This window comes from Podarcis gaigeae (assembly GCF_964106915.1).
Source record: "Podarcis gaigeae genome assembly, chromosome: 9".
Classification (NCBI taxonomy): domain Eukaryota; kingdom Metazoa; phylum Chordata; class Lepidosauria; order Squamata; family Lacertidae; genus Podarcis; species Podarcis gaigeae.
In genome coordinates, this window is record NC_139685.1 from 74,629,670 (window position 1) to 74,657,305 (window position 27,636).

At 47.9% G+C, this 27,636-nt stretch overlaps 1 protein-coding gene across 6 annotated transcripts in view; it reads right to left on the minus strand.

Annotated features, from left to right (window-relative positions):
• Positions 1 to 1,119: 1,119 nt before the first annotated feature.
• The window catches only part of LZTS3 (leucine zipper tumor suppressor family member 3), a 75,457-nt gene continuing 48,940 nt past the window's right edge, over positions 1,120 to 27,636 (minus strand). For 4 of the 6 annotated variants that reach the window (XM_083756537.1, XM_083756540.1, XM_083756538.1 and 1 more), the window contains exons 2-5: positions 21,607 to 21,703; positions 18,346 to 18,834; positions 14,247 to 15,077; positions 1,120 to 8,034 (exon numbers count right to left, since the gene is read on the minus strand). In XM_083756537.1, coding sequence (XP_083612663.1) covers positions 7,318 to 8,034; positions 14,247 to 15,077; positions 18,346 to 18,795 — 1,998 coding nt within the window. In that variant the 5' untranslated portion in view covers positions 18,796 to 18,834; positions 21,607 to 21,703 and the 3' untranslated portion in view covers positions 1,120 to 7,317. The remainder of the gene's footprint in view (positions 8,035 to 14,246; positions 15,078 to 18,345; positions 18,835 to 21,606; positions 21,704 to 27,636) is intronic. The other 2 variants (XM_083756542.1, XM_083756541.1) reach the window with 1 other exon arrangement.

Sequence of the window (27,636 nt, forward strand, 5' to 3'; positions counted from 1 at the left end):
AACACCCAAATCTCTCAGACATCCACAGCAACAAAAAGCTCGCTACCCCTTTCATCCAAATCACAGTGGTTATTTCCCAGAAACTGGTATTTTAAAACAGTGGCATTGTTTCAGCACCCAGGCCTATCAGTTTCCCCCTGGTGTTTAGGAAACATCTATTAAGGGCCATTTCTCATGGCATCTGTGCATGGCTGCCTATCTTGGTTTCCGCCCCACGCCCAGATAGTGCTGTACGACAAAGCACCTCATCCAGATTAGGCTTTTGCCATAAAGCCAACTCGCCATTCGGTATCGCAACGCCCAGCGTGCCAAGCAGTGGCTTAACGGTTGCGACAAACGATTGTGCTAAACCGAAATCCTGCGCAGCATCCGACTACCTGAGAATCTCAGCTTTTCGCTTCGGAGAACAGCAAGCGTTTAGCCCTCATGGATGTAAAGAGTAGCAACTGGAAAATGTGCTGGCGGCCACCTCCTCACAAGGGAACCCACAGCACGCAAAACCCAGCAGGGATTCTGTCAGTCACCAAAGCCTAGAACCTCATGGCACCAGCATAAAAAATAGAAATATGGTTCCGGTAGCATCCTGAAGGCTCATTGGAGCAGGTCTTTGGTCACACTGGCCAGGAATCGGAAGCAAATATTATAAAGTGCTGTTTCAACGGGGCAACGGGTGAGTCCTCTTGGGTTTTTTGCCCCTTTGGGCTGCTTCTGTCCACAATGAACCTGCAGGCAGCGGTGTTTCTCGGGAATTTCTTCCAGGCGGAGGTGCCTCAGGAGCAGGGGTGGGGGAAATCAAAATGGTCTTGTTCAAATGAGTTTGGTTTCAAACCACAACTTAGAAGCAACAGCACACAGACACTTCAAAATAGCTTAAAATCCTCAGGTTCCCCCCACCTACCTACAAGATTATCGACAGGTAGACAGAAAACACACACCAAAACAAGACTGCCATGTGATTTGTATCCCCCAGGAAGGTATAATGTAATCTCTAGAGCGCATGAAACCAGTGGGGCCTTGGAAAACCCTCCAAGATGTTGTCTTCTTGCCAGAAATTCCGTTCTCGACAGCCAAGTCTGATCTTTCTGCAAAGCCCAGTTACTCACAAGAGTTTTCTCTCTCTTTTTTTTGTACACGTGTTTTGCTTTAATAATCATATATACATATACAGAAGTTATTTACATCCAAGTACACTTGTCTCTGTATAACTTAGCAGCATATAAATAAATGATTTGCTTCCTAGTTCAGTTAATAAGCACTTTCACATACAGACAACCCGGCAGTGATTTTCCTGCAGATGCTAGCAACAGTAGGGTTTGCCCGATGCCGCCACCACTAGGCAGAAGGCCTCTGCCTCAGGTGGTAGAATCTGGGCACCATCGTAGAGCGGCAAACCATTTCGTTCCAAAACCTATTTATATATATTTAGAGAGGGTACTCTGCGCACGTTTGTGAGAGTGTTGTTTCTTAGGCACCAGAATGTCTGAGAAGGCCTGACCCTGCGTCTTGCTGTGGTGGGCGATTGGGAAAATTGGTGTAGATTGGGGAAATTTGTGGGTTCTTCTCCGATATCTATCAAGGTCCCCCCCCCCCCACAAAAAAGCACCATAAAAAAACCCTCTGAAGAAGGCATTGACCATCAGGCATTCTGGAGGCAAGCTAAACCATGGATTGTGCCACAAAAAGGAAGATGACCCAAAATCTTTTATGCAGCCAAATCAACTTCCAGCACAAAGTTTTTGCTGCTGTTACTGATTCGATGTGGAAGATGCAAGGGCACGTCTGCACCCCAAATATAAACCATCTTAAAACTGGGTTTAACTATCGCGGTTTCCCCATAAATCGCGGGAAGGCTAGTCAAAGCCCCAAAGAGAAATGTGATATTGCCTCTCTTAATACGAGTGCTCAGGATTTAGTATTAGGTAATAAAATGGAGCTAGAAATAAGATTCTGGAGCCAAAAATCTTTAACCACAGAATGTAGACTCTAGCTTACATATTTCATGGCCAGAAGATGTGGCAATAACAGCTGTGGGCTTGAGAGGGGAATTTCACAAATTGGCGAGACACGGGCCAATTAGGGACGTCAGCTAAATGGGCCTGACATTTAAAGCACTATGATGCCACTTCAAACAGTCATAGCTTTCCCCAAGGAATCCTGGGAGGGTGCTGAGAGTTGTGAGGGAGATCCCAATTCCACTAACCAAGCTACAATTTTCAGAGTGGTTTAACAGTCTACCCCCCTTCCCAAAGAACTCTTGAAAACTGTCGATCTGCCAGGGAAATAATGGTCCCACAACAACTCTCAGCAGCCTTAACTAACTGAACTTTCCAGGATTCTTTGGAGGAAGCTGTGATTGTTTAAAGCGGCATGACACTGCTTTAAATGCATAATGCGGATGTAGGGCCTTAGTTCCCATTGCAGGGGAGCAAAAGGGCTGCTTTTGGGCTTCCTGAGAGCACTTGGTTGGCCAATGCGAGAAGCAGGTGGCTGGACTAGAGAGAGACTCCTGGCTGACTTGACCTTGAAAGGCTCTTCTTGTGTTTTTATGGGTTCCTTGTTTGGTTGGGTGCCAAATCAGCTACCTGAGCTTGAAATGGGATTAGCTTTGCAGTGCAGACAGGCTCCAGATTTCCTGCTTCCAGGCAGCACCTCCTATCGCAAGGATGCCACGTTCCTCCAAAAACTTAACTTGGCGATGTTTTGGTATTGGAAAAATGCCACCGCCCTTTCCTGTCCCAGCTAGCGAGCAGCCTTTGCTTTTATTTATTTTTAATTTTTCAAATCACTTTAAATGCAAGTCCAACAGCACAATGGTAGCCACGAAATGCTTGAGGTGGCCCCCTCCTTCACGTAAGGAATTCTGAGCTCCCAATCGCTTCCAAGAATAATTGGTTCTTTTATCGGCCTTGCATAGCATTCATTCCTTTCCTAACCTAGGGCAGATAAGAAGGTCCATTAGAGGGTGTGGAAAAGCTGGGAGGAACTGGCTAAATTGGTACAGACTAGCAAAATACCACTTTTGAGCAAATCCATTCACTCAAAAGCTCTGCTGCAAATATGGGAGCCCAACTCGTATTCCTGGGACCTAATCAGCACTTGCTAAATAAATCCAATTGCATGCAGCTGAATCAGCAGGGACTTGATGGCAGGGGCTCCTTCGCAAGGGAAGAGGAACGTTACCAACTGCACTGGCTCCCGGTGGAGTACAGGGTCAGGTTTAAGGTGCTGGTTTTGACCTTTAAAGCCCTATGCGGCATAGGACCCACGTACCTACGGGATCGCCTTTCCTGGTATGCCCTGCGGAGGACCTTAAGGTCCACAAATGACAACACTTTGGAGGTCCTGAGCCTCAAGGAGGTTAGATTGGTCTCAACTAGGGCCAGGGCCTTTTCAGTACTTGCCCCGACTTGGTGGAACGCTCTGTCCCAAGAGACCAGGGCCCTGTGGGACATCTTTCCGCAGGGCCTGCAAGACAAAGCTATTCTGCCTGGCCTTTGGTTTGGACTCCGTCTGACCCTGATGTTTCTCTTCCCTTATGGTTTTGATTTATGGGCTACTTTTAAAATGAGGCAGAATTTTAAATTACATTTTATCCTGGATTTTAAATTGGTTCCCCCCCCCCATTATGTTTTTACTGTAATTTTACTGGTGTTAGCCACCCTGAGCCTGGGGAGGGCAGGGTATAAATAAAAGTTATTATTATTATTAATGCAAAAGAACTGGATGGTAGAGCCAGCAGCGGAGGAAACATCTCGGGCACCTGGGGCAGAGTGCCCAGGGGCAGGGCAAACTGCCCATGGGGCGGGGGGGGGCAGCGCCCAAGGGAAGGAGACGTGGGGCCTCAGCCGCCCAACAGCTGGGGGGGGAGGCAGTGGACGGACAGCGCGGAGCCTGCGGGCACCAAGACACATGGCCTGTGCGTGCTGCAGGCCCCGCAGTGACGAGTGCCACCCACCATTTTGTCACCCCCCCCCCGGTCAAGGTGGCCTCCAAGGCGGACCGCACCCCCCTTCCTACGCCCCTGGGTAGAGCACCTGCTTCCTGGGCCAACGCCCAGAACCGCCATGCAGGGCTGGGAATGCATCCTGCCTGGAATCCCGGAGGGTTGCTCCCAATCAGTGTAGACGATACTGAGCCAGACGGACCAATGGGCTGGCTCAGTATAAGGCAGCCTCCACATGTGTGTGTTTCTGCTACTCCACAAAAGCAATGTTCTGGGGGAAAGCCCCGAGGGGAGAGAAAAAACACCCATCTCTCGATTGAGATCATCTCTAATTCTAAATACAGTCATACCTCGGGTTTCAGATGCTTCAGGTGGCGTTTTTTTGGGTTATGGACCGGAAGTACCAGAACGGGTTACTTCCGGGTTTTGGTGGGCGCACATGTGCAGAAGTGCTAAATTGTGCTTTGCGCATGCGCAGAAGCGCCGAATCGCAACCCACGCGTGCGCAGACGCATCCCGCACGGATCACGTTTGCAACCCAAGCGTCCACTGTATGTTTGGCCAAACCATCTTCCCATTAAAAAAATACAAACCCACTCTAGTTTTTGGCTGAGCAAAGAGCAGGGCAATGATCTAGAACAGCATTTCCCAAAGTGGCTTAGTGGGATTGCCTAAAGGGGTGCTAAGAGACAAGGGGGCGGCCGGGGTGTGGAGGTGCAAATGATGATTAGCCTTTGAAAAGCTAGGGTCACTGGATCATCCATTTTGATGAATTAATTTAACGTAATAATTGTAATTAGATTTTTTCTTTTATAAAAATAAATGTTTTGAATTTTATTGTGCTCTTATCTTCCTTGGTGGGTTGTGCAAATCGCTGTTCTGGAATACTGGTTTTTTTATAGGGTAGGGGGGCACCAGGGATGAATTTAAGGAGCCATGGGTGTGTGTGGCTTGGAAATGTTTAGGAACTATTGACCTAGGAGAACGCCTGCTCCTGCTTTCTTAACCATGCTGGACAAGGCAGATGACCAACTGTGTGTGTGTTTAGTGTTTGGAGTCGGACTAGATGCCCCACATAATTTCCTTTCCATCCTGTTCTTCTGCCTTCTCCCCCAATGCCAACTGCATGTGGTAGCTTAGTTCTTGCCCTCCCGGTTGCATTAAAGGAAAGGAACGAGGTGTTAAGTGCCAACTATCCAAAATGGTAAAAGGGAAGCGGGTGGCGCTGTGGTCTAAACCACAGAGCCTAGGGCTTGCCAATCAGAAGGTCGGCGGCTCAAATCCCCGCAACGGGGTGAGCTCCTGTTGCTCGGTCCCAGCTCCTGCCAACCTAGCAGTTCGGAAGCACGTCAAAGTGCAAGTAGATAAATAGGTACCGCTCTGGTGGGAAGGTAAACGGCATTTCCGTGCGCTGCTCTGGTTCGCCAGAGGCGGCTTAGTGATGCTGGCCACATGACCAGGAAGCTGTACGCCAGCTCCCTCTGCCAGTAAAGCGAGATGAGCGCCGCAACCCCAGAGTCGGCCATGACTGGACCTAATGGTCAGGGCTCCCTTTACCTATCTAAAATGGTAGTCAATATAAAAAAATGTTATAAAGGTTTTTCAGGGGGCCGCGCTTTCATAAATCCAGGCCTACTGATGCCACCTCAGTTCACGGCTCTCTCATCGGGATATCTGGAGCACTGCCTTTGATAGAGTTGTTTCAGTTCAGTCCACGCTGCAGAGCATAGATTGTACATGCCAGGGAAAAGTCTTGCCCTCTCCTATTGTCTGTGCAGCCTCTCTCACAGCTTGTATGTGTAGATGCCTGAGGGCATAACCTTGCAAGAATCAGATAACCTGCAAACTGCTCCCATCCGCAGAATATGAACGCCACCACAAACTAAGATGGAGTGTGAACCAGGAAGTAAATAAACACACCTTGCTTCCAATTTTTAATCGGCTTAGCCTGGGACTGAAGGTGGCACACATGAAGCCCGTAATTGAGAACTCAGAATTGGTTTTCATAGGGAACTCCTTAAAAGGGGGGACAGACAGCAACACTACGAATTCGTATCACTTTTATACTGGTCATGGCTCCTCTCAAAGGACCCTGGGAATTGTAGGTTTTCTAGGTGCTGAAAATTGCCTGCAAGCGATCTGCACCCCCTGCTCCTCTCAGAATGACAATATCCAGAGTTATCTGGGGAGCAGAAATTATGATTTATGTCTGGTTGTGACACAGAAATGCTTCAGGACAACCTTCCCCAACCTGAAGGGCCTCCAAATGTTCTGGACCGCAGCTGCCATCACTCCCGCAGCTGCCATCTTGGCCACGTTGACTGAGGCTGATGGCAGTTGGGAGTCTGATACCTGGAAGGCTTCCTCAGAAAATAGAGACGTTCTGCTGATGTGGAAGAGAACGTCCCTTTTCCCCTGAGGAATGTCGGAGGGATTCCGCCCTGGGTTATGGCGAAGATGAGGCAAGCCTGAGTGTGGCATGAACTTCTACTAGCCAATATGGCTAAAAAACGCCCTGGGAAAAGAAGGTGGGCCAGAAGACGATTAAGAGAGGTGCTGCAGTAATGGCAGACACAGAAAACTCTGTGGTGTCTTTGTCAATGGGGCTAAGGGAAAATAAAATAAAAACCCACACCAGGCATGCCAACTCCTAGGGGCAGAGGGCTCTTCGGCCCACCTCAATATTTGCTGGCAGGGGACCAGGGGGGCAGAGAAGGCCGAGTGCGGCGTGGTTCAATGGCTGGCTCCTCCTGAGTGCGAGAGAGGAGGCTGCACCAGGCCGCCCAGTTGGCCTCTTCCCGACAATGCACGTCACACACGTGTGATGTCATACATGTGATGTCATCCATGTCACGTCAAGAGGAAGCCGAGTGGGGAGCCCAGTGCGGCGCGGCTTCTTCTCTCACGCTCAGGAGGAGCCAGACATTGAACCGCACCACGCCGGGCTCCCCACTCGGCTTCCTCCTGCCGACGTGCGTATGACAGCACATGCAAGTGACACACGTACGATGTCACGCATGCGATGCGCGTCCCAAGCATGACATCACACAATGCGATGCACGCTGGCCCCCCCAATCTTGGGTGCAAGACTGCGCCCCTGACCCCTCCCCACATACACACACTCAATCTACCCCACAATACTCCTGATGTCAGTTCATCCCTAGAAACACAGAAGATACACCTGTCTCTATTTTTCCTTTATCACCTGCAAAGCACCAGAGCATTGTGGGAGATGCCCAGGGCCGACGAACTTACACTGCTGGTTATATAGCATATTAATTCTCCTCGGGAAGATCACCGGCTGAAGTACATGCACAGTAATTTGGGGAGGTGGGGGGGGGGACAACGTACTTTGAACGCCTCAAGTCCTTTCCTCAGATCTCTGTGGACTCTATCCTCTCCAGCCTGGAAGGAGTCCATGTTTTCTTCTCGTCGGTGTGTGGCGGGCTGGTGACCTTGCTGGTCATTTCGCTGACTTTGTGCTCGAGGATTTGGTTCTTCTGGTACATCTCCACGTAATTCAGCTGCAGCTGCTTCTGGTACTTAATGACCTTCTCCTTCTCCTCCTGCCAGGTGCGCCGCTCCTCCTCAAAGTCCAGGACCTGTTGCTCCCGCTGCTGCCTCTCGGCCTTCAGCTCTGCCTGCAGCCGCTCCACCTCCTTCTTCAGCGCGTTGAAGTTCTCCTCGCTCTGCCGCTTCATCTTGGCCTCGTCGCTCTCGCAAGCCAAAGGGTCCCTCGCCAGCTTCTCTGCCAGCTCGGCGCCAAAGTGGCCGTGGGCCCCGCCCAGGCTGGTGAGGGTCTGCTTCAGGTTGGAGACCTCCAGCTCACACTGGTCAAGTTTCTCCCTCAACATCTGCACCTCGCCCATCTTCCGTTGCAGTTCGCCCTCAGAGATCTCCAGGCTGACGCTCTTGGTGCTGTAGGAGTCTTTCAAGGTCAAGATCTGCTCCTCCTTCTCCCTGAGGAAGCTCTTGCCTTCCTTCAGCTGGGTCCGCAACCCGACGATCTCGTTGAGCTTCTGGGAGACGTCGGACTGGGAGTCCTTCAGCTGCTGCTTCAGCAGAGAGATCTCACCAGCCTTTTGGCACACCTGGAAGAGAGGCCTTGTCGTGAGACAACTCAAACAGCATTTGCTCTAGCGCATGCTATGCTTCAAGCAATATCATACCACTCCGAACAGTCATGGCTCCCCCCCCAAAGGATTCTGGGAGCTGTCATTTGTTAAGAGTGCTAGAAATTGTTAGAAGACCCCTTATTCCCCTTCAGAGCTACAGTTGACAGAGTTTCCTGGGAAGAGGGATTGATTGTTAAAACACTCCGGGAATTGTCGCTCTGGGAAGGGAATAGGGAACTCCTAACAGCACCCCCAACAAACTACAGTTCCCAGAGAGTAAGATTTGAAAAAGGGTAAGGCACTGCTGAACAGGACTGTGTAAAAAGGGAACACAGAAAAGGGAGATGCGAGGAAGTCAGGAAAGAAGGATATGAAAATAATAAGTAAGAAACTGGATTTATATGTTTTTCTTTTTTTTTTTAGGTCTTTTTCCTTCTACTTTCTATGTTTTGTACTGCATTTTTTTGTTTTTTAATTGATTGTGAAAATGTTTTTTCTATTTCTTCTTTTTTTTTGGTTATTGATTGTGAAGTTTATTATACTGCAATAAATATCTTTAAAAAACAAACAAAAAAACAAACAAACTACAGTTCCCGGGATTCTCTGGGGGAAGCCATTGATTTGTGAAAGTGGTATAGCACTGCTTTAAATGTTAAGGCCTACTTTAAGCGGCTGCACCAGCCCCACAGAATGAAAAGCACAAAGCGCCACAGCATTCCTGCCGAATGTACTTTACCCAGCCCCTCCACACGCAGAAATGCCATTAGAGACGGACACATCTATCAGTCTTGGGATTGCTCAGTTTCTCATTTTTTCCACTGGTAACTTCCGTTTCCCACATTTTCATTTCAGCTAGTGACCTATTTATTTTCAAGTCCTCGTGAAAATTCATCAGCTCCCTAACGCAGATTTCTTCTAAGGCATGCCGTTTTCACTAATATGCACATTTTTGCAAAGCAGTCTACATATCACACGTTTTATGCTAGTTTACTTGCCCACTGCTTGGCTGGAGAACTGCATTGCAAAATTCAGACAAATGCACATTTCATACGAGAGCTTTTTTTTTAAAAAAAAATGTACATTGTTTTGGAAAATGCAGATAAGGTTGGTTCACCTTTAAATCTGAACTAAATCAAATTCCCTCCCCCGCCCCTTTGCTAAATGCTAACCACACCCATTGCTGCAGAAACCAACAACTCTCACCTCCCAGGCCTAGTTAAACATCCTGCTCTCTTTGTGTTGGAGCTTTGAATTCTCATCTAGTAACAGCTACCACAGGCAGTCAGGCTGGAGGAGCTCACAGAACTCTCAGGGAAAAGAAGGGGAGGAGAGACCTTTATTTGCCCTAAGGGTGTCAGACTAAATGATGTATAGCAATTTTAAGGACTGCTCCTGTTTTTGCCAAGGATGAAGCTGCTCTCCCTGCAAGCCCGTCCCAGGAGTATTCTGCACCCGTCTACCTGTAGTGGCTGTTGGTAGACAAAAGTGGTTGCCTTCCTCCAGCCTTCCAACACAAACCAATAGTTGTTCAAATAAAGGCATTCCCTCATTAGGATGTGAAGATTATGAGCCAGTTCTGAGAGACAGAAAGGCTGGGAGTTTGCAGCAAAGGATGTAGTTGAACCTCTATGCATGAGCCCCAGGGTGATAAACAAGGACTGTTCCAATAAGCAGAGAGAGGCTCTAATGCACACGCCCTCATTGTGAAAGTTATATGTGAAGTATACGGCCTAGGACCCTCATACCTACGGGACCGCCTCTCCTGGTATGTCCCATGGAGGACCTTACGGTCTTCAGAGAAAAACATATTGGACGTCCTGGGCCACAGGGAGGTTAGGTTGGCCTCAACCAGAAGCAGGGCCTTTTCGGCCGTGGCCCCGACTTGGTGGAACGCTCTGTCACAAGAGACTAGGGCCCTGTGGGACTTGGCATCTTTCCGCAGGGCCTGCAATGGCCTTTGGCCAAGGCACAGCCTGACCCCCTCCTTCTGTAAACCTCATAGAACTCTAGCCCAAGGGTTGCCTTTAATTTGATTCTGAACTGATTTTAGAATGAATTGATTTTAGAATGTATTTTAATTAATTGATTGTGATTTTATGTAAACTGTGTTGCTTTTACTGTTGTTAGCCACTCTGAGCCCAGCTTCGGCTGGGGAGGGCGGGATATAAATAAAAAATTATTATTATTATTATCATTAGCTAAGAGTCTCAACTGACCTTGATTTCCACCAAAACTCCACTCTGCCACTCCTTCAAGCTTCCATTGGCTTCAAGAAGTGGGAGGACAGCATCGTGGGAAGGATAAAATAGCACAGTGAGGGAACAATGAGAGAAAGGAGAAACACAACCTAAAGGGAAAACTCCCATCTATGTCTTGGCAGCAAGGTAGCCTAATGGTAGCCCTGCCGGAAATTCACGGACTCATAGAAATGAAGAGTTGGGGCCCTAACAACCTCCTGCAATGCAGAAACCACTGTCTCGCCAGCATGGTGCATGCTTTGGTTATCTCCTGCTTGGACTACTGCAATGGGCTCTATGTGGGGCTACCTTTGAGGGTGACTTGGAAACTTCAACTAATCCAGAATGCGGCAGACAGACTGGTGACTGGGGGCGGCCGCCGAGACCACATAACACCGGTCCTGAAAAACCTTCATTGGTTCCCAGTATGTTTCCAAGCCCAGTTCAAGGTGTTGGTGCTGTCCTTTAAAGCCTTAAATGGCCTCAGCCCAGTATATCTGAAGGAGCGTCTCAACCCCCATCGTTCAGCCCAGACACCGAGGCCCAGCTCCAAGGGCCTTCTGGTGGTTCCCTCACTGTGAGATTACAGGGAACCAGGCAAAGGGCCTTCTTGGTAGTGGCACCCGCCTGTGGAACACCCTCCCATCAGATGTCAACTATCTGACGTTTAGAAGACACCTGAAAGCAGCCCTGTATTGGGAAATTTTTAAATGTTTGATGTTTTATTGTGTTTTTAATATTCTGTTGAGCCGCCCAGAGTGGCTGGGGAAACCCAGCCAGATGGGCGGGGTATAAATAATAAATTATTATTATTATTAAAGAATCCCTGGCAGATGGCACATGCAACTCATGCCATCAAAGAGAAGGATGTGTCTCTTGGCTGGTGATTGAGTTCCTGGTCATTGATACCCACCTGTGGTGTAGCCACAACCTTGAAGACTCTTGATTTGCCATTGGCACCTCCTGAAGGTACCATACTAAGGCAATAGCTTTGACTGAAGCGACCAGAACAGACTTCACCAGTCTGGTACCTTCCAGAGACCTTGAACTAGAACTCACATCAGCCCTGCCGTGCTGGCAGGCACTCATGGGAGTTGTAATCCAAAACATTTGGAAGGCTCCAGGTTAGGGAAGGTTGCTCTTGAGACACCGGGGTTAACATTGGCCTACTTGTTACAGACTGGAGGTCTTTTTTGCAGGGGTGAGCACCTAAGTCTGAGCATAGCTGTCAACTTTCAGATTTGAAAATAAGGGATCAGCAGCCTCACGTGTCCCGGGGACAGTCTACTGGATATCTAATAATCTGGGATAGCAGCAGGAAGCAGCGGGAAATGGCACTGGAATAAGGGAATTTCCCGCCAAAAAAGGGAAGGTTGATAGCTATGAGTCTGAGGAAGAACACTATTGGGCCAACATAAAAGGGTACAGTTAACACACTCTCTCTTAAGTGCTTTTCAGAGGGAGTCTTTTAGGGGGGGTCAGGCATGTTTGATCAGGCACACTTTGACGCTTTTAAAAGGCCCCTGGAGACTCACAAGCTCTTCCATTTCATTTCTCTCCAAAGGGCGTATGGAGCACCTAAGCCACAATTCGGTCGACAAAAGAGCATGGTTCATTGTGCTGGTTTCCTGCTAGTCCAAACAGGGCACAACTCAAAAGAGTCATTATAGACCAAGCCTAAGCTGCTTGATGGACGCAGGTGGCACTGTGGGTTAAACCACAGAGCCTAGGACTTGCCAATCTGAAGGTTGGCGGTTCGAATCCCCGCAATGGGGTGAGCTCCTGTTGCTTGGTCCCTGCTCCTGCCAACCTAGCAGTTCAAAAGCGAATAAAGTGCAAGTAGATAAATAGGTACCACTCCGACGGGAAGGTAAACGGCATTTCTGTGCGCTGCTCTGGTTCGCCAGCAGCAGCTTAGTCTTGCTGGCCACATGACCCAGAAGCTGTACGTCAGCTCCCTCAGCCAGTAAAGCGAGATGAGTGCCACAACCCCAGAGTTGGCCACGACTGGAGCTAATGGTCAGGGGTCCCTTTACCTTTTTAAGCTGCTTGATACTCCTCCCCACTGTCTCCTGAAGCACAAAACCTGAGGGAATCTGCATTCTGTGATCACCCTGAGTTGATCTCAAACAGCAGCTTGCAGACTTTTTAACCAAGCCTGCTGTCTGCGGAGAGTCAATTCTGCAAGTTGCGTTTTGGTGGCGGCACAACAGCGTTTTTGTAAGAACCTTGTAATGTTAAGGCTTGCTTCCAGATGACCAGTTTAATGAGGCTGGACCCAGATTTGCTTGCAGGAAGATTAGACACCATTGGCTATTTAACGTGCATTCATTCCAATTTGCTTGCAGGGAGGTTAGATGAGCAAGTGTTATTATCTCACACTTTCCTGTGCTTCCTTTTCGCAAAAAGTCCAGTCTTTTGGGAAAACCAAGATTGTTGAACAAGACCTCCCAATCCACTATAATTTAACAACCTGAATTTACCAGTATGCAATGGAATCCAACCCCAAAACACTGACAAAAGTCGAAGCGCCCTAAGATTTGGGTGCCTGAGTTTAATTTGTTTCTTTAGATAATAAACCGCAGGATCGAAAGAAATTATCCAAGAGAATGTAGAAAACATAGCTAAAACCCATGAACCACTTAGAAAGAAATATGCATAGAATCATCATCAATATCACCACTATGAAAAGATAAAACCAGCAAGTCTTTACAAAAAATATAAGTAACTGTCCAGGGTCCTGGACAGACTTGCTGGAACAGAAATGTTTTCAGGAGGCATCTAAAACAATCCAGAAAGGCATCTACCTAACATCAAGGGGCAGGGAGTTCCACAGCACACATGAAGGAAAAGCTCCTTGCAAATGTGTAGTAGACATAATGTGGCACTTGTTTGAATGCTAGTTTGGCAGAGTGAAATGATCTAACAGACACGGAAAGAGGCAAATCAATCCCATAAGTAAATTGGTTGCCAACAGTTAGGGGCTTCATATACTAATACAGTGGTACCTTGGTACTCAAACAGCTTGGCTCCCAAACAAATCGGCTCCCGAACGCTCCAAACTTGGAAGTAAGTGTTCCAGTTTGCAAATGTTTTTCAGAAGCCGAATGTCTGACGTGGCTTCCAATTGAGTGCAGGAAGCTCCTGCAGCCAATCGGAAGCCGTGCCTTGGTTTTCAAATGATTTCGGGAGTCGAACGGACTCCTGGAACGGATTAAGTTTGAGAACCAAGGTACCACTGTTAGTAAAATATAAATGAATAAATATAAATGAAAGTAAAACCACCACCTTTGGCCCTCCAAATATTGCTGACGAACAAATCCCATTGGAGTTGTAGCTCTGCAACATCTGAGGTTGCTCACACATAATGTGGGCCTTCAGGACGCTTCTAGATTACACCCCCTCCTCAGGCCAACATCTTGAAAGACCTACATTGGCTCCCAGTACGTTTCCAAGCACAATTCAACTTGTTGGTGTTGACCTTTAAAGCCCTAAACAGCCTTGGCCCAGTATACCTGAAGGAACGTCTCCACCTCCTTATTCTGCCCAGACACTGAGGTCCAGTGTTGAGGGTCTTCTGGCGGTTCCCTCACTGGGAGAAGCAAAGCTACAGGGAACCAGGCAGAGGGCCTTCTCGGTGGTGATGCCCACCGTGTGGAACGCCCTCCCATCAGATGTCAAAGAGATAAACAACTACCTAACATTTAGAAGACATCTGAAGGTAGCCCTGTTCAGGGAAGTTTTTAATGTGTGACATTTTGATGTATTTTTAATCTTAGTTGGAAGCCGCCCAGAGTGGCTAGGGAAACCCAGCCAGATGGGCAGAGTACAAATAAATTATTATTAATTATTATTATTATTATTATTATTATTATTATTATTATTATTATTATTATTATTTTGAAGGCCCCCAATTTGGCTGTCTGTGACACGGATGACACTGCCTCTCACCTCCCACTTGGTCTCCTCGATCTTGGGAAGGAATTCGGCCTGCTCCTTCTTGAAAGCCACAAACTTCTTCTCCAGCTCTTCCCGCTGCTGGAGGAGCTGCCCCACGTCGTCCTGGAGCTTCTTCTTCTCCTGCTGGAGCTTGAAGATCTGCAGCTGCAGAGCCTGCTGCGCCCTCTGTGCCTTCTTGGACACCTGCTGCAGCTTGTTGGCGTAATTCTGCCGCAGGTCCTCCATCTCTCGCTCCCAGATCTTCTGCTTCTCCTCAAAGACCTGGTAGATGGCCGCCTCACTCTTGTCGAGGTTCCTCCTCATCTGAAGGACCTCCTGCTCCTTCTCCCACAGCCGGTCCTCCAAGTCCTGGATGATGTCGTCCGTCGAGGGCGAGTGGAAGGGCATCGTCTCGTTGAGGTGGTTGAGCCGGCTAAACGAAGACGTGCTCTTGCTGGAAGACCGGCCGCTGTCTGAGGTAGATATCCCATTGTAGCCCACAATGTTCTTGTCCACGTAGGTGGTCCCGATGCGGTTTATGTGGCTGGTTGAGGCGCTCATAGGCCCGATGTGCTGGCTATAGCCTGTGCCGTAGGTGGGCAGGCTGGTCAAAGAGTTCCGCCCGGAATCGGAGAGGCCGCCCGCCTGGTTGGTAGTCCTGTTATGGCTGGCCTTCTCCATCCCACTTTTGACCGTGGAAGGGCTATTGCTGTTGGTGTGGTTCAAGGTCTTCCGGGTCTCCGAGATGCCATTGTTCTGCGGCGGGCACAGGTTCTGCATGGAATGGAAGTTTTTAGGGACTACGGGCTTAAAGGCTGAAGGTCTAACTAAGGGCTCGTTGCTCTGCAAGGAGGAGGGAAAGAAAAAAATCAGGACAGCAAATTAAACACGAGAGGATTGACACAGCTCAGTTGGCTAGAGCACTGGTTTTCTTTTTTAAAAAAATATATATTTTGTTTTTCAAATTAAAATTTCACAGAGATATATCAAGCATAAATCATAAAAACAAGATTCCAAGAAATCTCCTGGACTTCCATCGTCCCCTTAGTGCAGCGGTTCTCAATCTGTGGATCCCCAGATGTTGTTGGACTGCAACTCCCATCATCCCTGAGCTCTGGCCTTGCTAGCTAGGGCTGATGGGAGTTGTAGTTCAACAACATCTGGGGACCCACAGGTTGAGAAAGGCTGCCTTAGTGGGTCCTATTATTTATCATTTCCTCCTTTTATGATAATCCAAATCCTTTACCTCTTCCAATATGTCCAGAATTCAACCTTAAACTACAAGTGATATTCCAATCCTGAGTATTGGTTTTCAACCGGTGTACCACAGCACCCTGGGGTTACTTGAGGAAAGTTCAGGGGAGCCTGGGGGAGGGGGCAGCACATCCTTTCATTAACTTGCAGCCCATAATTTCCTGCGTTATCTCTATTTCTCTCTGAGGAACCGGCAGCTTTAACTTGCAGCCCAAAATAAAGCTATGGCAAAAAAGTGGGGGAACACTTTTGCATGACTGTTTCTCTGAAGGAGCGTCTCCTCCCCCATCGTTTTGCCCGGACACTGAGGTCCAGCTCCGAGGGCCTTCTGGCGGTTCCCTCACTGCGAGAAGCCAAGTTACAGGGAACCAGGCAGAGGGCCTTCTCGGTAGTGGCGCCCGCCCTGTGGAACGCCCTCCCATCAGATGTCAAAGCGATAAACAACTACCTGACATTCAGAAGACATCTGAAGGCAGCCCTGTTCAGGGAAGTTTTTAATATGTGACATTTTAGTGTATTTCTCATCTCCGCTGGAAGCCGCCCAGAGTGGCTGGGGAAACCCAGCCAGATGGGCGGGGTACAAATAATAAATTATTATTATTATTATTATTATTATTATTATTATTATTATTATACAGAGATCTTGAGAAATGCAAGGAAACGACAAAGTATCTTGATGGTGTGTGTGGTCTATAAGGAGGGATATAAATATTAACCCTGAAAGTGAGGAGTGCCTTCTGTGTTTCCCTCTCCTTCTACCCACAACATTCCTCCCCTCCTTCTTCTTCACCTCTCCCCGCAGGAAACCGCCTCCTCCTTGACAGTCACCCAGCTTTATGGGGACAGGGAGAATGAGGCAAGAAAAGACGATGTCCGCATGTGATTCCTGCGCTATATGTGTTTCTCATTTTTCTTCTCCAGCTCCAAGGGCCTTCTGGCGGTTCCCTCAATGCAAAAAGTGAAACCAGGCAGAGGGCCTTCTCGGTAGTGGCACCCGCCCTGTGGAACGCCCTTCCATCAGACGTAAAACAGATAAACAACTGTATGATTTTTAGAAGACATCTGACATCCCTGTATAGGGAGGTTTTTAATGCTTGATGTTTTGTGGATTTTTAAAATATATTTTTTATTCTGCTGGAAGCTGCTCAGAGTGGCTCAGATGAGCGGGGTATAAAAAATAAAATTATTATTGTTATTACTACATAAAAACTTTTTTTTAAAACTCCCAACCCAAAGATGTGTACAAATCAGACACAGGTTTTAACAGATCCTGCCACGCCAAAAGAGGCCGCAAATACGTAAAACACCTTCACATTAAGGGCAAAATGGCTGGGTAGAAAGGGTGCACTTTCCCAAAGTCAGTCCAACAGGTGCAGCTCTGACGCCGGAAGACCTGGGAAATGAGAAACCTGCTTCTAGCTTATCAGACCTGCAAATGACACCAAGTTGGGAGGGGTAACTAATGTCGCGGAAGACAGAATTGAGAGTCAATACGACCGCAAGAGATTGGAGAACTGGGCCCAAAGTAACAGAATGAATTTCAATAGGGACAAATGTCAGGTTCTGCACTTAGGCAAGGAGAACTAGATGCACAAATATAAGATGGGAAACACCTGGATTACTAGTAGTACATGTGAAAAGGATCTAAGGGATCTTAGAGGACCACAAGCTGAACATGAGTCCACAGTGTGATGCAGCAACAAAAAAAAGCTCATGCTATTCTAGGCTGCATCAACAGAAGTCTAGTGTCTTGGTCAAGGGAAGTCCTAGGACCACTCTACTCTGACTTGGTCAGACCACACCTGCAGTCCTGTGACCAGTTCTGGCACAATTTAAGAATGTTGACAGGCTGGAAGGTGTACAGTTTAGGACAGGCATAGGCAAACTCGGCCTTCCAGATGTTTGGGACTACAACTCCCATCATCCCTAGCTAACAGGACCAGTGGTCAGGGATGATGTGAGTTGTAGTCCCAAAATATCTGGAGGGCCGAGTTTGCCTATGCCTGGTTTAGGGCAACCAAGATGGTTGAGGGTCTGGAATTTCTCCACCAATTGTTTGACTTGGCAGCTTCCTATGTTCCTAGGACATCAGGTCTCAAATTCCAACCCCCGGCCATGCCCCACCTGAAAACTGTGGGGGGTCTTGGCAGACCACTTAATGAGGATGATGGTGATTTATTAAATTTGTTTGTGTCACTGAAGGAGCGTCTCCACCCCCTTTGTTCTGCCCGGACACTGAGGTCCAGTGCCGAGGGCCTTCTGGCGGGTCCCTCACTGCAAGAAGCCAAGTTACAGGGAAGCAGGCAGAGGGCCTTCTTGGTAGTGGCGCCCGCCCTCTGGAATGCCCTCCCACCAGATGTCAAAGAGAAAAACAACTACCAGACGTTTATAAGACATCTGAAGGCAGCCTTGTTTAGGGAAGCTTTTAATGTTTAACAGACCACTGTATTTTAATAGTCTGTTGGAAGCCACCCAGAGTGGCTGGGAAACCCAGCCAAATGGGCGGGGTATAAATAATAAATCATCATCATCATCATCATCATCATCATCATCATGTTGCCCAAGGCAACTCCAAGTGACTTATAACCAAACAACCAAGCACTGCCTGTTGTACATGCAAAGAGCTAGATGTTTTGTTAATTTTAACCGTGTTTTAAAAAATGCTTCCTTCAAACTGCAATACAATGAAACGCAGTCTGGAAGAAATAAAGGAAGCAATGAAAATACAATTGAGAATGAATGCAAACATTTAATGCGGTCATTCCACAGACCACCGGGATGAAGGCCATGGACCAGTGTGGCTGTTCACAGACCACGGTCTGGGTACCCCTCTTCTAGGATGCAAATTGAGTCTTACCTGGTCTAGTTTACCAGAGACTGGCAATATCTTTGGTGGGTTACTGGGTTCTCTGTACTGGGGAGGAGGTGGGATGTTCTTCTCGTTGTTGGCCGCGACGTTCCCACAGAGGTCCGCCTTCCCTTTCTCGCTCTTGCGCTGGTCCCCGTTGATGAAGATGGAGTGGGAGATCTTCTCCGTCTTGTAGGTCTTCTCCTCCCCGGAGTAGCGGTTCGAGATCTCCCGCGTGGAGTAGCTGTTCCGGGACCCATCGACCTGGCGCCCGCCGCTCTGCGTCCTGGTACCCACGCTCTTCATGGCGAACTCTTGCTCGCCGGCGACGCCGCTGCCGACGCTTCCCATCGTGCCCTGGGAGGCGGGTTCGGTGAGCCTGGGGTCGAAAGGGTGGAAGGCTTCCTTGTTGTGGTAGCTGGTGTCACTAAGGACGGAGAGGGTCTCTAATTTGGCCATGGCAGGGTATGGTAGGGGAGGCACAAGACGTCAGTGGCACTGGGAGAGAGAAAGGGGGAAAGAACAGGACGTCACAAAAAGAGGTTGCTTGGAGCAGCTGTGAGCACAAGACAAGCCCAGCTGTGGAGGCACAAGGGGAATAAACATGGGGAGACCTCACCAAACGCCCATCTAGCCAGTCTAGCATCCTGCATTCAAAGTAGCCAAAGAGATGGCCACAACAGGAAGCATCCACGCAGGATCTGTGTGCAAGTTTGTGGTGATCTTTAAAGCCCTAAACAGCCTCAGTCCAGTATACCTGAAGGAGCGTCTCCACCTCCATCGTTCTGCCCGGACACCGAGGTCCAGTGCCGAGGGCCTTCTGGCGGTTCCCTCCCTGCGAGAAGCCAAGTTACAGGAAACCAGGCAGAGGGCCTTCTCGATAGTGGCACCCGCCCTGTGGAACGCCCTCCCACCAGATGTCAAAGAGAACAACAACCACCAGACTTTTAGAAGACATCTGAAGGCAGCCCTGTTTAGGGAAGCTTTTAATGTTTGATGCATTACTGTATTTTAATATTTGGTTGGAAGCCGCCCAGAGGCTGGGATTCAGAGGGCGTATTGTCTCTGACCCTGGGGGACAGAACACAGTCATCGTGGCTCACAGCCACAGATGTCCTCCATGGTTTCCCCGCCTCCCCCTTTAAAGCCATCCAAGTTGGTAGCCATTACTACGTCCTGCGGGAGCCAATTCAACCCAACGGCATGCTATCGGTGGCTACTAGCCACAATGGCTTGTCTCCATCTCCACCGGGGGAGGCAGTAAACCTTGGAATCCCAAACTGCAGATGGAGAGAGGGCTGTGGGCACTCAGGTCTTGCTTGCAAGCTTTTCTTTTTGGTTGGCCACTGTGGGAAAAAGGATGCTGAGAGCTAGATGGGCCATGGGCCTGATCCTGCAGGGCTCTACTTGCATCCTTACGATTCTTGTTTCTGGGCCAGGGTAAGGGCCAGGGGCTGGCGCATCGCAACTCCTGCTCACCTCTTTTGCAGCGTTTCTGAGCTGCCGAACATTAAAAAAATATATAAGCGGTACGAAATAAAATGCAGCGAAAAACGGAAGAATGGTATAAAAACAGTACACATCAAAACAGCAGGAGTGTAAAATTTCAGACTTTATTGGTCAGGGAAAGGAGGGTGTTCCAGACTACAGTCTCCCTGACTCCTTGCAAAGGGGGCATCAGCGAAGGGGCAGTTTGGATGGGCAGCAAGCTAGCAAAGCGCAGCAACCCTCACACCGAGACGGCAGGGAGTAGCACAACAGCAAACCGGACGTAATTACGATTGCTGCACGTACAGCAAAACCACAGCTACCAACGCCTCCATGCTCCCTTTCCAACACACACACATGCACACACATACACCAATAGCATCCTGCAGCAAGGATGTTAAGTGCACTGGCGTTCGGAAAACCACAACAGCTACACACAAACACACAGAGAGAGCCACAAAACAACACGTCTAGTCCCCAGTGCCGTGAGAAAAGTGCTGTTGTCTCAGGCCAATCTCCTGCTGTTTTTTGGACTACAACTTCCATCTTCCCTGACCACTAAGCTAGGGAAGATGGGAGTTGTAGTCCCAAAACAGCTGGAGACCCGAGTTTGGGAAACGCTGGACGAGAAGACCCTCGGGGTCCCTTCAAACTCGCCGATCCTATGATCCTATGAATGCCATTCCAGTATCAGCTGCTAAATGTCAGGGAGGCTGGTAGTTAATTGCATCATAATCTAAGGAGAGCCTTGGCTGCTGGATGAGGCCATAGACTCGCCTGGTCTCTTATCCCCTGCTCACAGCAGCTAATCAGGTGCCTACAAGCAGGTGATGAAACTGGAGGAGAGAGAGGGGAGACATGTTTCACCAAACAGGTCGAGATCCACAGATGTGATGCCTGCAGCTCCTCGCTGCTGCCATTTGAAAACCGGGGAAGTTGAAGGCTTAACTGTATAGCTGTATGGATATGCAGGGGGCAGGGAGAAAATGTGTGTTTGTGTTAATGGGAGGGGGGGTGTAAGACATTTCTTCAAGGTAGCATGGAGTCACAAGTTCCATGTGACCAATTCAGGCACCTTTCCATACCAGGGCATGCCATTTTAGGGGGTGAAACTTAATTTTTGCCAATTTCTTCAACGGGGGGGGGGTGTGTGTCTCTAAATCTCCTGTTATTTTTGTGACCGGACAACATTTAGCTCGGCAAGTCTGCACTTCATGAAGAAGCACATATACTGCTTTCACCTTCTGAAAACACCACGTAATGCTAAATAAATAACAACAGCAACAACAAGAAATGACTGCAAGTACTTGGCAATCATTTTTAATGATTTCTATGCAATTTTATGCACACTACTTACCAAACAAAACTAAATTGTATTAATTTAACTGAAATATCTTTCAAATTTCCAAGTTTCTTTTTTTAGCATCCCTAGTTTTGGGAATTTGAAAAATTCAAGATGCCTTATTCCCATATACCTGAACTCATCCTCTGTCACTGAGTTGTGGCATGTTCAGAAGAACCAATGGCCACAGAGGAATGACAAGTCTCCTCACCCAGCAGGGATTGCTATTATAAGCCCCATGCAAACTCACTCACCAACCACGGGGGGTGCAGATTCTGACCAGGGAAATGTCAATCAGCAAAAGGGACGAATTGGGTTGACTGCAGGGCAGTGAGGAAGAAAAGGAATTAGCTTAGGATGCGGTGCTCTCGTGGGTTGGCCTCGAGGTCATCGTGTCCTTATCCCTCCCTTGCACAAGACAAAATAGTGATTTTATTTACTTGAATGAGCCGGCTCAGGTCTAAATCTCCGGCCGCGACACAGCACCTCCTAGGTTCCCAAACGATCCCCGCTCATTCACAGGCCTGGTTATAGGTGCTAAAGAAATGGAATGGAAGAAGATAAAACAGATTAAAACAAGGCCTGGAAAGTCTTGAAAACAATACAATTTTCATTCTGACCCTCTTACCCTGACATGTGTTCGCTCGCCCCAGAAGCGTCACCCAAGAAGCGCCTCTGGAGAAACAGGAATCACAAAAGCCACCTCAAATGTTGTATACGAGCAAAAAAAATAGCATTTGCCCAGGTAACCCTTCACCACCTGAACACAGGATGTGTCTGTTCCCTTCCACACTCATAAATGACTGAAACAAAATAAAAAAATTCCTTCCAGTAGCACCTTAGAGACCAACTAAGTTTGTTCTGGGTATGAGCTTCCGTGTGCATGCAGACTTCTTCAGATACACTGAAACAGAAGTCACCAGACCCTTATATATAGGGAGAGGGTGGGGAGGGGTATTACTCAGAAGGGTAGTGGGAGATGGGTGATTGGCTGATAGATGTGGTAAACCTGTTGATGACTGTTAACAACTGCAATTGGTCTTACAGGAAAAAGCAAGGGGTGAGATGGCTAAAAATAGTTTTATCATGTATAATGAGATAAGAATCCAATGTCTCTATTCAGACCAGGTCTCTCCATGGTTTTAAGTTTGGTAATAAGGTGCAACTCAGCAACTTCTCTTTCCAGTCTATTTCTGAAATTCTTTTGCAACAAGACAGTGACTTTGAGATCTTGTAGAGAATGTCCTGGGAGACTGAAGTGTTCTCCTACTGGTTTCTCTGTCTTGCGATTCCTGATGTCAGATTTCACTGAAGTCCATAATTCATTGGCTTCGAATACAAATCTCACTTATTCATAATGCTACTTTCAATACAGTGGAACCTCGGATTGCAAACGTGATCCGTGCGGGAGGCACGTTCGCAACCTACACCATTCGCAACCCGCAGTGTCGCGTCTACACACACGCAGGTCGCAATTTGGTGCTTCTGCGCATGCACAAAGCGTGTTCCGGTACTTCCAGGTTTGGCACGGTGTGCAAGCCGGTATTGCGTAACCTGAAGCGTCTGTAACCCGAGGAACCACTGTACAAGGTGAGCATTAAGAATCCTGAGTTATGCCCCGACTTGGATTTAACCTGAGCCGCAGAAGAACTCCTCCTTATTCCCACCCACTGACCTGACTGTTGTCAATGTCCTAAGTGCCAGGAGCCCTGGGAGGTACCTGGTATCAGTATGGCTACCATTGCCTTGGGAAAAGTACATTTCCCAGGGCTCTGAAATGTAACTATAAATGGAATTCCAGGCACCAAGAATGGTGGGAGAAAGGAAGAAAAGAGTCAACACTCCCCGCCCAAAAGAGAACTTAGCACCGTAGATGAAGATTCCCTTATGGTCAGTTTTGAACCACCGGACTCACAGGCTTCGAAAAATATGGTCCTAACAGACCCATAATTTGCTCCTTGCACCTGCAAGAGAAGAGACCATAAAGCAAGGGAGTGACGACGCAGCCAAGGACTTTCTCGGATCAAGGCCAGAGCGCGCCTTAAATTTTGCCTTCCCTGCCTGGCGGCACGGCAGAGCTCTCAATGTGGCAAAGACCAGCTATAAATCTGTTCGCTGCCCGTTGATGGCGGGTGCATGGTTTGTTCAGCCCTTGTAATAAAGAAAAACGGACAACTTGCAGAAGCTGCTCTCCTTCCGCCGCCGTAACAGATCCTGAGTTATGTTCTTCGGGAAGCAAAATCCTGCTCTGTTCCAACTCAAGCAGCCTTCGGTTACAGAAAAGGCCCCTGCTCTCTCGCAGAGGGGGCACACAGAGAAGGGGCTCAGATACCGATCTCAGGGTCCCTGCGGGTTCGTATGTATTTTTTAAAGTATTTATGTTTTGCTGTTTCACGTAAAATACCGTGGGTCCTTGGTTCTCAAACGGCTTAGTAGTCAAACAAATCGGCTCTCAAATACCACAAACGTCCGACGCGGCTTCTGATTGAGTGCAGGAAGCTCCTGCAGCCAATTGAAAGCCGCGTCTTGGTTATCGAATGGTTTCGGGAATCGAACGGACTTCTGGAACGGATTAAGTTTGAGAACCAAGGTACCACTGCCTACAATATATGCACATATACAGTATTTAAACATAAAGCACCACAAATACAAGTTAAATAACAAGGCAGCCTACAATGTATAGACATAAAGGTAAAGGGACCCCTGACCGTTAGGTCCAGTCATAGACAACTCTGGGGTTGTGGCGCTCATCTCACTTTACTAGCCAAGGAAGCCGGCATACAGCTTCCGGGTCATGTGGCCAGCATGACTAAGCCGCTTCTGGCGAACCGGAGCAGTGCATGGAAATGCCATTTACCTTCTCGCCAGAGTGGTACCTATTTATCTACTTGCACTTTGACGTGCTTTCAAACTGCTAGGTTGGCAGGAGCTGGGACCGAGCAATGGGAGCTCACCCCGTTTTGGGGATTCAAACTGCCAACCTTCTGATTGGCAAGTCCTAGGCTCTGTGGTTTAGACCACAGCGCCACCCTCGTCCCTAGGCATATACAATGTTTAAACACCACAAATACAAATTAATCATTGAAACGACCAGCTGATCAAGAAAATTTAAGCAGCTGCCGAGACTCCTTAGCATCAAATATGCTTTTGTGTGAAGAAGTACCTCCTTTTGCCTCTCCCGAATTTCCCAGTCTTCAGCTGCACTGGACATATCCTGATATTTATTATAGACCTCTACTCACCTTTCCCCTAAACTAAAAAGCTACAAATGCTGCAATTTTCCTTCACAGGAGAGTCAATCCATCTCCTTGATGGGTTTGGATTGTCCCTTTCTTAACCTTTTCCAGCTCTGCAATATCTTTTTTGAGGCGAGGTGACAAGGACTTTTGAGGCGAGGTGACTGGATAGAATTCCAAATGCAGCCGCACTATCAATTTGTTCGACAGCGTCGTAATATTGGAAATGTTGTTTTCATTCCCTTTCCGAATGATCCACACAGAGCACACCATTCTTTTTCACAGCCTTCAAATACAGGGCCAACACCTCTACTGAGCCATCCTTTATGACCCAAAGGTCTTGTTCCAGTTCAGTCACTGCCAGTTCAGGCCCCATGAGCATCTATGTAGAAATTTGGGGAGTTTTTTTGCCCAGATGTGCATCATTTTAGACCTGCTAAAAAGATCACATCGCATCACATTCATCTAGTGCTTTACCAACTGCACTGGCTCCCGGTGCAGTAAAGGGTCAGGTTTAAGGTGCTGCTTTTGACCTTTAAAGCCCTATGCGGCCTAGGACCTACGTACCTACAGAACCGCCTCTCCTGATATGCCCCGCGGAGGACCTTAAGGTCCACAAATAACATTTTGGATGTCCCAAGTTGCAAGGTGGTTAGATTGGTCTCATCTAGGGCCAGGGCCTTTTCAGTACTGGCCCCGACTTGGTGGAACACTGTGTCACAAGAGACTAGGGCCCTGCGGGACTTGACATCTTTCCACAGGGCCTGCAAGACAGAGCTGTTCCGCCTGGCCTTTGGTTTGGACTCAGTCTGATCCTTATGTTTCCCCCTCCTTATGGTTTTGATCTATAGGCTACTATTAAAATGAGGCTGCATTAACCCGTATTTTAAATTGTTCCCCCCCCCCTTTCCGGGCAGAAATCGCTGGATGCATGGCAGCTCATGTTGGTAGTACAGATTTTTGAAATATGGCAACTCTCCTGACGCCGTCCTGTCATCCTCCACGCAGCTTGGCTAAGGAGGCAAACTTTTTGAGAACCTGTAAAGGAAAATAAAATACTTGGCACCCACTGAGGCTGCTGAACAAAGCCTGTTTCATTAGCTAACAATAGTCTGGCATGCCCGCCGGGCACTGGGAGTTGGATTGTCAGATTCTACTTATGATAAAGCCATGCTTTTGAAAGAGAGGGGCGAGGGGGGTGATTATGGGTGGTTTAAAAGAAGGGGACTCACCTACAGACTGAGACAGGGCAAGGGAGAAGGCTCCCATTTCTTTCTAGGGAACAGGCAAATATATCAGTTTCGGGTTCTCCCCATTTCCCGTTCTTCCAATCTTGAATTCAGGTCTCCATATTTCCTCAGCAAATCACAAATTCTTTCCTCACGAAAATGCACCTAGTGCATTTAGTGCAAATTTCTCCTAATAAGCAAATCTCTGCATTCAGTTTTGATTAAGATACATACTTCTGCAAAAAAATTGCCCCATTATAATGCAATTCTGTATGTTATTTTTTCACTAATACCTGCATTTTAATGCACACTTTATCCTTATATATGCATTTCTGTACACAGCATTTGGAGAACTACATTGTGAAATTCAGAGGCGTGTAAATTTTGAAGAACGGGTTCATGCATTTGTATGGAAAGCTCAAATTAGCTAGTTTTTCATTAAAATTCAACGAAACCAATTTTCTCCCTCATCCCTATCCCCCCCCCCCCAATTGACATTACTATAATGGGAAATTCTGTGCTAATGAACTTAAAATTTCACGAGCGGAAACTTCCATTCTCACTATTGCAACGAAACTAGCAGGTTCTCAATTCACTCCTAGCGCTGTCACCACTATTATCTTACTACTGGAAGACCCACCCTGACTTTTGAAGAATGCTATATGAATAGCGGGTGGGATGCGGGTAGCGCTGTGGGTTAAACCACAGAGCCTAGGGCTTGCCGATCAGAAGGTCGGCGGTTCAAATCCCCGAGACAGGGTGAGCTCCCGTTGCTTGGTCCCTGCTCCTGCCCACCTAGCAGTTTGAAAGCACGTCAAAAGTGCAAGTAGATAAATAGGTACCGCTCCAGCGGGAAGGTAAATGGCGTTTCCGTGCGCTGCTCTGGTTCGCCAGAAGCTTCTTAGTCATGCTGGCCACATGACCCGGAAGCTATACACCAGCTCCCTCACCAATAAAGCGAGATGAGCGCCGCAATCCCAGAGTTGTCCGCGACTGGACCTAACAGTCAGGGGTCCCTTTACCTTTATATGAACAGCAGAACCATCATATATGCTTTGTAATTCTTCCCTTGCATCATGAGGACCAGCACCTTGCTTGTGTTTTTTTTAAAAAAAAAATTCTTAAAGGAACCATGAAGATTATTTGGATCCTGCAGCACAATACTAAAGGCTGAGTTAAAAGATAACATTTCAGGCTCCCGGGACAAGAGACTGGAAGCCCTGCTTCTGCATCATTTGTGCAAGAGAGACAGAACTTTCCCATCTATATTACCACCCCGTTCTGGTATGTGTTTGTTATGTTTGGCTGAACATGAGCAGGATTTAGTCTACAAAACTTGACTAAGCCCACAGTCAATATTTAACCAGCCCCTCCCTCACGGCTCCAAAAGGGTTTTGGTTTCCTCAGCTGAAAACATGCATTAAGAGAGATTTCGTGCAACTACAAAAGGGGAGACAAAAGAGAACTTCTCCATCATCGATGCTGATCGAGTTTTCTATTTCCGGGGAGCTGAATCCCCGGTCTTTGTTTAGCCTAATTCCTTTTTCTCCCCATGTTCAAGCGAGGCTGAAAAGAATCTCTTTGTTTGGGTTGGACTGTGGTAAACGGAGACGTCCTTTGCAAATCCTCTTTTTCAAAAAAGAAGAAGAGGTCTACGTACACTCATTGAACTAGTTAATGCTGTAATATAAGGGATGTCCTTAGCCCTGAAGAAATTCTCAAGCTAAGACTGAACTCTCAGGGTGGGGTGAGAGGCCTGGCCCTGTGCCACAAAACAAAGGGACTCCCTTTTGGCCTCCCTCCTCCATCTGGTTTCAACTCTCATTTCTGTCCCAGGTCACAACCTTCCCCTCGATTGGGATGTACTTCTGCTTAGGGCAGTTTTCCGCAAACTTTCTGTGGCGGAGAAGCTGCTGGGTTAGAGCTAGTGTTGTTGTTTAGTAGTTTAGTCGTGTCCAACTCTTTGTGACCCCCTGGACCAGAGCATGCCAGGCACTCCTGTCTT